A 14,630-nucleotide genomic window follows, 5' to 3' on the forward strand; every position below is an offset into this window, starting at 1 on the left:
TCTCTCTTCACTAAGGAGGACACAAATAACCTTCCAGAAATACTGGGGGACAGAGGATTTAGCGTGAAGAAGGAACTAAAGGAAATCCTTATTAGTCAGGAAATTGTATTGGGGAAATTGCTGGGATTAAAACCCAATAAATCCTCCTAGCCTGAAGCTCTGCTTCCCAGAGTACTCCAAGGAAGTGGCCCAAGAAATAGTGGATACATTGGTGATCATTTTTCAGCAGTCTATATATAGACTCTGGAAGAGTTCCAGTAGATTGGAGGATAACTATTTTTAAAAAATGGAGAGCAAGAGAAAACAGGGAATTATAGACCGGTTAACCTGACATTGGTGGTGGGGAAAATGCTGGAGGCAATTATTAAGAATGTAATATCTGAGCATTTGGAAAGCAGTGACAGGATTGGTCCAAGTCAGCATAGACTCACTAAAGGGAAATCGTGCTTGACAAATCTTCTGGACGTTTTTGAGGATGTGACCAGTAGAGTGGACAAGGGTGAACCAGTGGATGTTGTATATCTGGATTTTAAAAGGCTTTTGACAATGTCCCACGTAAGAGATTAGTGAGCAAGATTAAAGCTCATGGTATTAGGGGTAATATATTGATGTGGATAGAGAACTGGTTGGCAGATAGGAAGCAGAGAGTGGGAATAAACAGGTCCTTTTCAGAGTGGCAGGCAGTGACTAGTGAGTATTGCAGGGTTCAGTGCTGGGACCCCAGCTATTCACAGTATACATTAATGATTTGGACAAAGGAACTGAATGCAATATCTGCAAATTTGCAGATGACACTAAGCTGGATGGCAGTGTGTGCCGTGGGGAGGATAAGAGGCTGCAGGGTGACTTGGGCAGGCTGGCTGAGTGGGCAAATACTTGGCAAATGCAATATAATGTAGATAAATGTGAGGTTATCCACTTTGGTGGCAAAAACAGGAAGGAAGATTATTATCTGAATGGTAGCAGTTTAGGAAAAGGGGAAGTGCAATGTGACCTGGGTGTCATGCGGAACAGTTGCTGAAGGTTGGCATGCAGTTACAACAGGTGGTGAGGAAAGCTGACGGCAAGCTGCCCTTCATAGCAAGATGATTTGGGTAAAGAAGTAAGGATGTCATGCTGCAGATGTACAGGGCCTTGGTGAGGTCACACTTTGAGTATTGTGTGCAGTTTTGGTCTCCTAGTCTGAGGAAGGACATTCTTGCTATTGAGGGAGTCCAGCGAAGGTTCACCAGACTGATTCCTGGAATGGCAGGACTGATATATGAAGAGAAACTGGATCGACTGGGCTTGTACTCGCTGGAATTTAGAAGAATGAGAGGGGATCTCATAGAAACATATAAAATCCTGATGGGACTGGACCGGCTGGATGTAGGAAGAATGTTCCCGATGTTGTTGAAGTGCAGAACTAGGAGGTCATAATCTAAGAATAAGGCGTAAGCCATTCAGGACTGAGATGAGGAAGATCATCTTCACTCAGAGAGTTGTGAACCTGTGGAATTCTCTACCACAGAAAGCTGTTGGGATCAGTTCATTAGATATGTTCAAGAGGGAGCTGGACGTGGCCCTTGTGGCTAAAGGGATCAAGGGGTCTGGAGAGAAAGCGGGGGTGGGATGCTGAAGGTGTATGATCAGCCATGATCATACTGAATGATGCTGCAGGCTTAAAGGGCTGAATAGCCTACTCCACCTATTTTATATATTTCTATGTTTCTGTTCCATCTGCCACTTATTTACCCATTCTCCTAACCTGTCCAAGTTCTTCTGCATTCTACCAGCCTCTTCAAAACTACCTGTCCCTCCACCTATCTTTGTATCATCTGCAAATTTAGCAACGATGCCCTTGGTTCCTTCATCCAGATCATTGGTGTATAAAGCGAAAAGTTGTGGTCCCAACTCTGATCTCTGCGGAATTCCACTAGTCACCGCTGCCATCCTGAAAAGGACCCTTTTGTCCCCACTCTTTGCTTTCTGCCAGTCTGCCAAACTTCTATTTATGCTAGTATCTTGCCTCTAACACCATGGGCTCTTATCTTACTCAGCAGCCTCCTGTACACCTTGTCTGAGGCCTCCTGGAAATCCAAGTAAATAACATGCACCGACACTCCTTTGTTTAACCTGCTTGTTACCTCAAAGAATTGAGTCTGCACTGGCTCTCCGACAGAACATCTTACCAGGCCATTCCCGTGTCCTAACTCCATAACCCCACGCAATTACCTCGCTAAAACCCCTACACACATTGGGACACTAAGGGGCAATTTACCATGGCCAGTTCACCTAACATGCACATCTTTGGACTGTGGGAGGAAACCCATGCAGACACCGGGAGAACGTGCAAACTTCACAGTCACCCAAGGCTGGAATTGAACCTGGGCCCCTCGCACTGTGAGGCACCAGTGCTTGCCACTGTGCCGGCCAAATTTTTTTTTACCCAAAACTTAATAAAACTTAAAAACTCTAAAAAGACTGAAGTGGCCTTGATTTATACCTCATCCAAAATAAAAATAAAACACCTGACTGTGCAGAACTCCTCAGCACTGTGCTGAAATATTAGTCTAAATTATATGCTGAAGTCCTGGAGTGGGACTTGAACCTATGGCCTTCTGATTCAGAGGAGTGAAGAACCAATAGCTATCAGCTCTAGTAACCGACAAAAGTAATTGTTTCGCACTGAAAGAAAACTGCCCACCAGCCTGATAGAAACAGAAAATGTGATTGCTGTACCTTACACATGAATGTTTGTTTGGAAGCAATTGTTAAACAGCTTGCACCAGCAGCTTCCTGGGTGTGGGAGCACAGAGCATGTACTGATTCATCAGACCAGCTGCACTCCCACTCTCACCGTCCCTTCACAAAATGTACTAATCTTTCTTTAGCAGTCCAGGGCTTAATTTTGAGTCCTTCATTTATGAAACACAACCTTATAGTCACAAACAATAGCTATGTTTGTTTATGGATCTGTAATAGTGAAGAGATGCCAAACAAAGAAGTATTAAAACATGCAAGTTGAAATACTGCTCTCCCCCAGGATTATAAAGATCTGTTTAGTATTTTAACTTTTGAATGAGGTTTTTTTTATTTGTTCACTATTTTGTAACTGTTAAGCCCATTTATCAAAAGAAATTTCATGAATGTGAGGTAAAATGCCCTAGATTTCCTGTACTAATGTGGAATTGAGACCTGTTCATTAAGTGGTTGAATATAGTGGACTGGTAATATTTCTACAAGCTTTGGTGGAGCTTCAAAGTAACAGTGTAGTCACAAAACCAAATCTGGAGGTTAGCCATAACTTTAAGGGGAGTTAGTCAGACTCCAAATTATATGTGCAGTTCCAAAGGCAATTAAAAGAAAGATGTGCTGACCATGATAGAATGGTGAACAGACAAGAAGAGTTTTGGTATTGGCTGTAATGAAAAGCTCAGAAAAGAAGCTTGTTCTCCTTTTTCTCAGGGGGATTCTTATGGGTGACCTAAAAGTTTCAACATTTATAATGGTAGTTGTCAGAGTTAATCCAAGCAAATTATTCATTGTGGAGAAGGGCACTGGAAGTTTAAAGAAAACAGGAAGTTGGAAGAAATGAAGGACAATGAACTAACTTTTACAAATACAGACTTTTGGTTACTGGTGAAGACCATTGAGGGGACAAGGTAAATGGATTCAAAAAACAAATTGTTTTTGGAGCAAATGATTGAGTGGTGCAGTGAGAAAACTTTGTGGAATTAAGATCAGTCAAAAATAGATGGGCTTGTTGGACCTAATGGCTGTTGCTTAACCATTCTTGTGTACTTGCAGCAATTCAGAATTTGTAAATTGAGCAGGGATATCGACAATCTAATATGCAAAAGGTTGAAATAAGTAGCATCCGCTAGAACTGTCCATACAGTTTTATGCTTGTTAAGGAGACATTTGGTTGTTAGCTGATGTCATACTGACCATAGGGAGCTAAGATTAATTGTTTTTATGGCAGGGGCTCTTTATGCTGTCAGACTGGAAGCAATGTGAGAGTATTTTTTGAAGTTGATAACTACAATCATACAAATGGCAGATAATCCAATGCAATAATGCTGTGTGGTCATTGCAAATAACTATTTTAGCTATGTGTTTAACAGTAATTAACACAATTATAGTCGTAATTATATATATTATAGGCATATCTGGTCATAATCTAAAAGTAGAGCACTAGAATCTGTGACAGCAGCTTTCAGTGTTTCATTATCAGTGCCTAAATCATGTTGTAAACCATATAAAAGCAAAGAGGATAGGTTCTGGGATCTGTTTTATGTATGACATTTATTTTCAACCAATATCAGTAACACAGTCTACCTGGTCATTATCACATTGCCACTGTGGGGGGCTTGCTGTATGCAAATTGGTTGTGACATTTCCTACATTACAACAGTAACTACACTTTAGTACTTTATTGACAGTAAAGTGCTTTGGGGCACCTTTAGGCCTTGAAAGGCATTATATACAGGCACATTTTAAAAATATTTCTAGAAATGATCAAAATGATCCAATAAAGCACCAGCAGAAAGTATGCCATGATTTGGGGACAACATGGTGACAGATATAACATTAGACCTTTGTTTGGATATAGACTGAATTTTGTTTTGATTGGAATGCCTCTCCACCCACACTATGTTGAAAGGGTGTTATTAAGATTGATACTTGCGGACGGAAGTACTTTGCTGTACAGCTAAATTTTATGACTTGGAATCATGTATGCCACTTTTACTTTTCCTACTGATGCTGCTTAATGTCAGGACATACACACTGAACGGAATATTTAAGGACCTATTTTGTTGTATACAGGACCCCAGTTGCATCTTGACCGGCAAATGCAGCTTCTATTCTAAACAATAGATTTACTGGATCTGTCTCTATCTTTGCTGTTAATGCAGTGCTGCTTGCAATTTCTTCATTTGGGTATATCATACCAGTTCAGTTGTTACAGGAATGTTTGTTCTGATTTCACATTTTTCCCCAGTGTCAGTAATGGCATATGGCTTGAGTTAACATTCAGCATATTGTGCTTTGCCTATATATGGAATTTAAATTGGGACCGATTGTAGTGTGCTGCCATCAACACGTTTGGTTAACATTCATCATTTTGTTCGGTTGACCAGAGTCAGAGATGCCCAAAAACTCATCACCACTCATTATTTACATTGATACTTGTTAAAATTTGGAACTCTTCGCACTTGTACATAGACACACAGACAATGTTAGTCTGAATCTGCCCTAGAGTAACTAAACCTGTGTGAACAGTAGTGATGATGTGGAGATGCCGGCGTTGGACTGGGGTAAACACAGTAAGAAGTTTAACAACAGGTTAAAATCCAACGGGTTTATTTGGTAGCAAAAGCCACATCTTTTTAGCCTGTCTTGATGCTCTCTCCACTCACGTTGTTTGTATCTTAAAGAATTGATTAGCTGTAAGTATTCGCATTCCAACCATTATTCATGTAAATTGAGTCTGTGTCTTTATATGCTCTGTTTGTGAACAGAATTCCCACTCGCCTGAAGAAGGGGCTTGGAGCTCCAAAAGCTTGTGCGGCTTTTGCTACCAAATAAACCTGTTGGACTTTAACCTGGTGTTGTCAGACTTCTTGCTGTGAACAGTAGTGATACAGAGAGCTTGATTCCCAGATGCTGTTTTCCCAAATAAGAACTAGAAAGATGAAAATATAAAAAAATAGGAGTCTCCAAATCAACCTATTGAGAAATACAATCAGCTAGAGGATCTCATTGTTTGAAATTGAACCTCCACTCCTATATAGCTTGGGTTGACAACAGGATAGTCATATAGCACTGAGATTCTCTTTCTCTATCTAGGACCATTAACTTCAATAACTTAAAAGCAAATTACTGCGGATGCTGGAGTCTGAAACCAAAAGAGAAAATGCTGGGAAATCTCAGCAAAGTCAAAGCTTTGACAAAGGGTTGTCTGGACTCGAAACGTCAGCTCTTTTCTCTCCTTGCAGATGCTGCCAGACCTGCTGAGATTGTCCAGCATTTTCTCTTTTAACTTCAGTAGCTTTCAGGTTTGTGTGCAGTTTTGGTGTTCTTATCTGAGGAAAAATGTTCTTGCTGCAAGAGGAGTACAGTGAAGATTCACCAGGCTGATCCCTGGGATGGCAGGTCTGTCGTATGAGGAGAGACTAAGTCGGTTAGGATTATATTCACTGGAGTTTAGAACAGTGAGAGGGGATCTTATCGAAACTTATAAAATTCTAACAGGGTTAGACAGGGTAGATTCAGTAAAAATGTTCCCAATAGTGGGAGAGTCCAGAACTAGGGGTCATATTTTGAAGATAAGGGTTAAACCTTTTAGAACTGAGGTGAGGAGGAATTTCTTCACCCAGAGGGTGGTGAATGTGTGAAATTCGCTACCACAGATTGTAGTTGAGGCCTAAACATTGTTTAAGAAGAAATTAGATATTGTTGTAGGGACTAAGGGGATCAAGGGATATGAGGGGAGGGGGGTGATCAGAATATTGAATTTGATGATCAGCCATGATCAAAATGAATGGCAGAGAAGGCTTGAAGGGCTGAATGGCCTACTCCTGCTTCTAGTTTCAGTGGGAGAAATCTTGGGTACAAGTTATTGGCCTGTCTGTAGCTCGCCCTTTTCTAATTAATCAACCTTGTATATTGCTGAAAGAAAACACGTCAAAGCTTTTCATTTTGCACTCATCAGGACACTTTGCAAGAATACCAGATCAAGATAAAGCAACAATTTATACTAAATGAGAAGAGCATGTTGATGGTTGGCAAGTGGACTCTGGTACAAGTGTTGCCATGGAGAATGCACCAGTTGATGGTGACTGACAGTTAACAACCAAGCATTGTTTGAAATTTAAACCAGGCAACAAGGCATTGTCCTGAGGAATGAGTCAGCTGAAACGAGTACAGAAATGTGTGTACGCGTTCTTTTTGTCTATAAAGAACAGGGCCCTGAGTGTTAACATGTGTAGCTTCCAGCGCATGCAAATGCGCCTCACTGTGAGCCCGACTGACAGACAATCTTAAGTTAGCCATCAGTGTAATTCTTAGCTCCCTGACCTTTATTGTAGATTTTTTTTAAAGTTTAACCTTAAAACTAATTTTGCGATTGTTACTAATTTCTAACTTTTTTCCCTAACCTTCACGTTGTTAGAACATAGAAAAAATACAGCACAAACAGGCCCTTTGGCCCACAAGTTGCGCCGGTCATGTCCCTACCTACCTAGGCTTATATATAGGCTTACCTATAACCTCAATCCTATTAAGTGCCATGTACTCATCCAGAAGTCTCTTAAAAGACCCTATCGAGTTTGCCTCCACCACCACTGACGGCAGCCGATTCCACTCACCCACCACCTTCTGAGTGAAAAACTTACTCCTGACATCTCCTCTGTACCTACCCCCCAGCACCTTAAACCTGTGTCCTCTCGTAGCAGCCATTTCAGCCCTGGGAAAAAGCCTCCGAGAATCCACCCGATCTATACCTCTCAACATCTTGTACACCTCTATCAGGTCATCTCTCATCCTTCGTCTCTCCAAGGAGAAAAGATCGAGCTCCCTCAACCTATCCTCATAAGGCATGCCAACCAATCCAGGCAACATCCTTGTAAATCTTCTCTGCACCCTTTCAATCATTTCCACATCCCTCCTGTAATGAGGTGACCAGAACTGAGCACAGTACTCCAAGTGGGGTCTGACGAGGGTCTTATAAAGCTGCATCATTATCTCCCGACTCCTAAACTCAATCCCTCGATTGATGAAGGCCAGCACACCATACGCCTTTTTAACCACCTCCTCTACCTGCGAGGCCAATTTAAGAGTCCTATGGACCCGGACCCCAAGGTCCTTCTGATCCTCTACACTGCTAAGAGTCTTACCCTTGATATTATACTCCTATGGAGTATAATATAATATTATAACCATGGTTTGCTTTATTACCCAGCCTAGTTCAGTTTTGCATCTTTCCTTGTAGGACTTGTTATTCAGCAAGTGTATTGACTTTCGATGGTGCTGTGTTGTTTGCTGCTGCAGACTGACTGAGCTCATAATTATTCCATGTTAAGATCATTGAACAGTGGAAAATACTGTACAGATGTAAATTGTGTATATAGATTGGGAATTGGTAGCTAAAATATAAAAAGCACCTGCCTCTGAATCTTTTTTTTAAGAAAAAGCGGCTGTCAGTTAGTCTGTGTCCCAAATGCAATGAAATTGACTTCTGGTGCAAATAGTTACTTGAACCATTGAAAACTTAAATGATTGTGCTTCTTTCTCAGCTGCTGTTGTTCTGCATTGTCTTGTGTGATATGGTTTAATCTAGGCTGATGTTTCTGCAAGTTGAAACACTCAGCTAATTGCACAGCTCCCATCTTTGAACAGTAGATGTTGATATTTCTTGTATATGTTTGTGCTGACATGTAATATACAATAATGTCAACTCCAACTCGTGAATTAGTATAGCCAAGTCTACTTTTTCCATGGCATTTTATTGGAAATGACCGTTTCTCCATTGATTTTTCTACCCTCACCTGTCTGCCATCACTAACGCATGGTTTCTGTAAGTGTTGGTTGCCTCTGGTATTTTGACCAAGTGGTCATTCATTATGTCAGCTTACGCAATGAGTGCTAGCAGACTTTGTGACTGTGGTGGACATCACAATCGACCCAGGTCCTTATCCACCTGAGCTCCATGCATGTCCAGCAGGCATCATTAGATATCAGTCTGAATTGGAAACCAATGCCAATTTTCCATCATATTGGGTGCTGAGGGTCAGTCTAGCATGTTGCAATTGCTGTTCCATCAGAGATGAGCTAAATGAGCTAGTGCTTGGGAGTTGAACATGGAACCTCTATTTGTTTTTGTATTTAACCACAAAATTGGATGTGACCTATCCTTTAAACTTCAATTATTCAATGTTTTGGAGCTCCAGTACATTCTGCAGCAAGTTAGCAAGATATGGGATCATTGTAGGTGGTCAATTTCTTTACATAGCAAATTATAACTTTCTGCCCCCAATTTTACAGTGAATTACTGTAGACAGGTCATATATTTCCTCAGAGGGAGGAGGGAAGGGAAATATAAAAATGTAACTTATAGAATCCTTAGTTACGAAGGAGGCCATTCAGCCCATCGCGTCTGCACTGACTGTCTGACAGAGCATCTTACCCATACCCTATCCCCATAACTCCACGTATTTAACCCGCTAATTCCCTTCACCTATACATCTTGGGACACTGAAGGGTAATTTAGCATAACCAATCAACTGAACCTGCACATCTTTGGACTGTGGAAGGAAACCAGAGCGCTTGGAGGAAACCCACGCAGACATAGGGAGAATATGCAAACTCCACACAGTCATCCAAGGCCAGAATTGGACCTGGGTCCCTGCAGCTGTGAGGCAGCAGTGCTAACCACTGCCACCCCAACTTGATGATTCTCAGGCATGCTTATGAAGTGTGGTTTATTTATTGACCTAGGAACTGAGGGTGGTTTGTACATTGTGGAAGTTTGTGTGGAGAACGTTTACTTTCCACAAGTTTCTTCCCTTTCCCATCTTCCTTTTTCAAGTTTACTCATTGTTTTTATAGTATTGTCATTAGTAGCAAGTACTCACAGGCATAATTTTGTGGGTCAACAATGCCAGTGGTTCTTCAAGGATAAGGTCATTTATACTGTGCAGATTGACAATAGGAGAACTGCTTGTCCACTGTCAGCTGCACTACTGTTCAAAATAGCATAAACATCATTTTATAGCTTGCCACAAAACAATAAAATGGACTTACTGGTGCAGTTGGGAGACAGCTAATCAAGATTCCTGGCAACATTGTATCTTGCAAATTAAGACATACTTGTGATAAATCAGAGAGGCGATATGCTAGGGTAGAACCTGCTGCATTCTGTACTATTTCATTTTGTAATTTGTATGATAACTGATTGTGTCTTCCCCCTATGTCAGGACGATTGTTCACTGGAAGGTTTTTCGACAAGCCTTGCATGATGTTCATCCAATTACCTCTGGTCTGGAGGCCATGGCCTTGAAATCTACTATCGATCTGACGTGTAATGACTTCATCTCCGTCTTTGAATTTGACATTTTTACTCGACTTTTTCAGGTAAGCGCATCAATATGTGACCATAAGTATGAGGGCGACTCATCTAGTGAGCTAGTGGATAAAGGCGTTGTACAATGTAACACAAAATAGTTTTGACCAAAAAAATACCAGGGTTAGGTATAGAGACAGGAATTGGAAGGTTGCATTTAACTCCAGCACCTTTGGGCCATTGAGGTGGAGTGTTATATAGTGGCATTCCTGGTGTCATCAAGATACTTTAGGCTTCATGAGGAACAAAAGGTATTTGTTGAATAAGAGAAACTATGTACAGGAGTTTGCAGCCCTGGGCTGCCTTGGAGCAGCGTATCTAGCTACTCCCGTTTTTAGATACTTACCACATGGCTTCCAGATGTATTCTGCCCGAGAGAGGGCTCCACCTACTGGGGTGGTCACTTACTCTCGGTTCCCATTGGTCCCTCAAGCCAGGTGACATTCTTCTGCTATACTTTACTTGGAGACAGACCCCACAATCAGTACAGGGAGCACCTGCCCCTGAATGCTAGCTGGTGACCTTTGTGGGAAATATATTTGTATCTGTTGGGGCCAGGATCTGATTTGTGATGCTCTCATAGTCGGGTGGCTTGTTGCCACTTGCTTTTTGTATCCGGGCATAAAGGATAGACACTTGCGTAAGGTAACGTTGACGTGTACCTCAGCTAGAGTTGATACTTGCCAAAGCATGGGTTTGGGGGAGAGCGGTGTTTGTGGAAGCTGTGGTTGTGAAATAGAGAATACAGGAACCTGCATCTTTAATGAGATAAAATTAATGAGTTGAGTGAACAGAGAAGTCCTATAAATTAATGACTTCCTTCAGTAATAAACCATTTTTGCAAGAATGAAGGATGAAATTATGAAACATGAAATGCATTTCCTTAAGGATATTTATTTCAATTTGTCCCTGGTTTCAAATAGATGCAGATCATTTCCTCAGCAGGTTATTGTACACGTCTAATGAAAGCTAAAATAAAGTCAGTTTGTGCATCCAATTATGATTAGATTTTATACATCAGCAGGCCATGGAGGTTTTTGCTTATGAATTGCAAACTGTTTTTCTATTATAAACTTGAGGGTTGGTACTCTTGTATTGTGTCTAATTTCATTAAAGTATGGGGTGTTCAGATAATTATTCACACTGTCAGCACAAAAATAGACTCATATCTAAAAAAATGAGAAATAGCATATAATAGAAATTCACAGACATTTTGTGCAATGTTGTAAAAGTGTAAAAAAAGATTTACAGGGATGAAACCAGAATTGAGAGGATGCAACAATCAAGAAAGACCAAACAAATTAAGTTTTTTTTTTGCTGGAGAAGAGAAAAGACTGAGGCTGACCTGATGGAGATGTTCAAAAGTATGACTGGGTATGATGATGTAGAGAGCATGTTCACTTATGGAGAGTCCAAAATGAAGTGCCATAAATAAAAGATATTTGCTAATTAATCTAATATGGAGCTTGGATTTTTTTTTTACCTAGATAATGTTGAGAATTTAGAACTCACTATCACAAAAAGTGGTTGAGATGTTTAGTATAGATGTTACAGAGAAGCAAGATAAGTACAAGCGACAGAGATCGGAGTGAAAGATATACCAATAGGGTGAGATTAAGTAAGATGGGAAGAGATTTGTGTGGAGCATAAATATTAGCATGGAACAGTTAGACCGAGTTGACAATTTCTATGCTGTAAAATTCTATGTAAATATCCTCTGAAACTTCATATATTTGTGACAATCTGTACGTCACTGCAAGGCATCCATTATTCTACATGTAAACTACCCAAACCATTTGATGACCATAAGACAGGAGCAGAATTAGGCCACTTGGTCCACCGAGTCTGCTCCGCCATTCAATCATGGCTGATATTTCTCTCATCCCCATTCTCCTGCCTTTTCCCCTTGGACTTGATCCCCTTATTACTCAAGAACCTAGGTATCTCTGTCTTAAAGGCACTCGATGACCTAGCTTCCACAGCCTTCTGCGGTAAAAAGTTCCACAGATTCACCACTTTCTGGCTGAAGAAATTCCTCCTCATCTCTGTTTTAAAGGATCGTCCCTTTAGCCTGAGGTTGTGCCCTCTGGTTCTAGTTTTTCCTACTAGTGGTAACACCCTCTCCACGTCCACTCTATCCAGGCCTCGCAATATCCTGTAAGTTTCAATAAGATTTCCCCCCCCCCCCCTCATCCTTCTGAACTCCGAGTACAGACCCAGAGTCCTCAACCGCTCCTCATATGACAAGCTCTTCATTCCAGGGATTGTTCTTGTGAACCACCTCTGGACCCTTTCCAAGGCCAGCACATCCTTCCTTAGATATGGAGCCAAAACTGCTCACAATACTCCAAATGGGCCCTGACCAGAGCCTTATACAGCCTCAGAAGTACATCCCTGCTCTTGTATTCTAGCCCTCTCGACATGAATGCTAACATTGCATTTGCCTTCCTAACTGCTGACTAAACCTAAACGTTAACGGTAAGAGAATCTTGAACAAGGACTCCCAAGTCCCTTTGTGCTTCTGATTTCCTAAGCATTTTCCCATTTAGAAAATAGTCTGTGCCTCCATTCCTCCTTCCAAAATGCATAACCTCACACTTTTCCACGTTGTATTCCATCTGCCACTTCTTTGCCCACTCTCCTAACCTGTCCAAGTCCTTCTGCAGCCGCTCCTGCTTCCTCAATACTACTTGTCCCTCTATATCTCTTTGTATCATCTGCAAACTTAGCAACAGTGCCTTCAGTTCCTTCTTCCAAATCATTAATGTACTGCGGATAGTTGGGAACCTGTCTCGGGGGCAGGGAATTCAGATGGTGTTCGTAAAGCAGAAGTGGAAATGAATAGGGTTGGGAAGCATTTTCTGATCAGGGCCAGCGTGATCTCCTGGACTCGTTTCGATCGCCTCAGGGGGTCGGAGAGGAATTTCCCAGATTTTTTTCCCCCCATATTTTCATAGACCAATGGGAGGTTTTCAGGAGAGGATGGCACCTGTACAAGAGGGAGGGGTCACAACTAAGTTGGAAGGGCACAAATATCCTGGCTGGGAGCTTTGCTAATGCAGTTCGGGGGGGTTTAAACTAGTATGGCAGGGGGGTGGGGATCAAACTATTAGGTCTATAAGGGTGGTGGCTGGGGACGAGCTTGGGGCTGGGACAAGGCTGGCAAAGAAGAAGAGCACTCTGGGGGAGGACGACCTCACTGAGCCTGGGGGTCTGGAGTGCTTATACTTCAATGCAAGGAGCGTAGCAGGTAAAACAGACGAACTCGGGGCCTTAATGCGCACGAGGAATTTGGATGTGGTTGCGGTGACAGAGACTTGGTTGAAAGAGGGACAGGACTGGCAGCTGAATATTCCAGGGTACAAGTGTTTTAGGCGAGACAGAGGAGGGGCCAAAAGAGGGGGGGGAGTAGCGGTATTGGTTGGAGAGCATATTACAGCGGTGCAGAGGGAGGACAATTCGGAGGAGTCGTGTAGCGAGTCACTCTGGGTGGAGCTTAGAAACAGGAATGGCGCAGTCACTATGTTGGGGGTGTACTACAGGCCCCCCAACAGCCCAAGGGAAGTGGAAGAATGGATATGTCAGGAGATACTGGATAGGTGCAGGAAATATAGGGTTGTTGTCGTGGGAGACTTCAATTTCCCTGGTATAGACTGGAAATCGCTGAGGGCAGGGACTCTGGATGGTGAGGCATTTGTAAAATGTGTACAGGAGGGTTCGTTGGAACAATATGTGGACAGCCCAACTAGAGAGGGGGCTATACTGGACCTGGTGCTGGGGAATGAGCCCGGTCAGGTCTTCAAAGTTTTGGTTGGGGAACGTGTGGCAAATAGTGACCACAATTCTGTTAGCTTTAGGATAGTGATGGAAAAGGATGAGTGGTGTCCCAAGGGTAAGGTGTTGGATTGGGGGAAGGCTAACTTTATTGGGATCAGGCAGAAATTGGCAGCTCTTGATTGGGAGAGGCTGTTTGAGGGTAAATCCACATCTGGTATGTGGCAGTCCTTTAAGGAACGGTTGTTAGGGCTACAGGACAAGCATGTGCCTGTAAAAAAGAAGGATAGGAAGGGTGGGATTAGAGAACCGTGGATAACCAGGGAAATTGAGGGACTGGTCAAAAGGAAAAGAGAGGCGTATGTTAGGTCCAAGCAGCTAAAAACGGAGGGAGCTCTGGAGGAGTATAATGAAAGTAGGAAAATACTCAAACGGGGAATTAGAAGAGCAAAAAGGGGTCACGAAATGTTCTTGGCAGACAGGATTAAGGAGAATCCCAAGGCATTTTATTCATACGTTAGGAACAAAAGGGTTGTTAGGGAAAAAATCGGACCTCTCAGGGACAAAAGTGGGGACTTATGCTTGGAGCCCAAAGAGGTAGGGGAGATCCTAAATGAATACTTTGCGTCGGTATTCACTAAGGAGAGGGATGTGTTGACTGGGAGTGTCTCGGAGGGGAGTGTTGAACCGTTGGAGAAAATCTCCATTACAAAGGAGGAAGTGTTAGGTTTGTTAGAGAATATAAAGACTG

The 14,630-nt window shown here is 42.2% G+C and overlaps 1 protein-coding gene across 1 annotated transcript in view; it reads left to right on the forward strand.

Annotated features, from left to right (window-relative positions):
• Positions 1–14,630, forward strand: part of cbl (Cbl proto-oncogene, E3 ubiquitin protein ligase) — a 210,544-nt gene that overhangs the window by 103,994 nt on the left and 91,920 nt on the right. Inside the window, exon 4 of the mRNA XM_078199115.1 lies at positions 9,960–10,116. Within this exon, the coding sequence (XP_078055241.1) occupies positions 9,960–10,116 (157 nt within the window). The remainder of the gene's footprint in view (positions 1–9,959; positions 10,117–14,630) is intronic.

The sequence above is a fragment of the Mustelus asterias genome, chromosome 27 (assembly GCF_964213995.1).
Source record: "Mustelus asterias chromosome 27, sMusAst1.hap1.1, whole genome shotgun sequence".
Classification (NCBI taxonomy): Eukaryota; Metazoa; Chordata; class Chondrichthyes; order Carcharhiniformes; family Triakidae; genus Mustelus; species Mustelus asterias.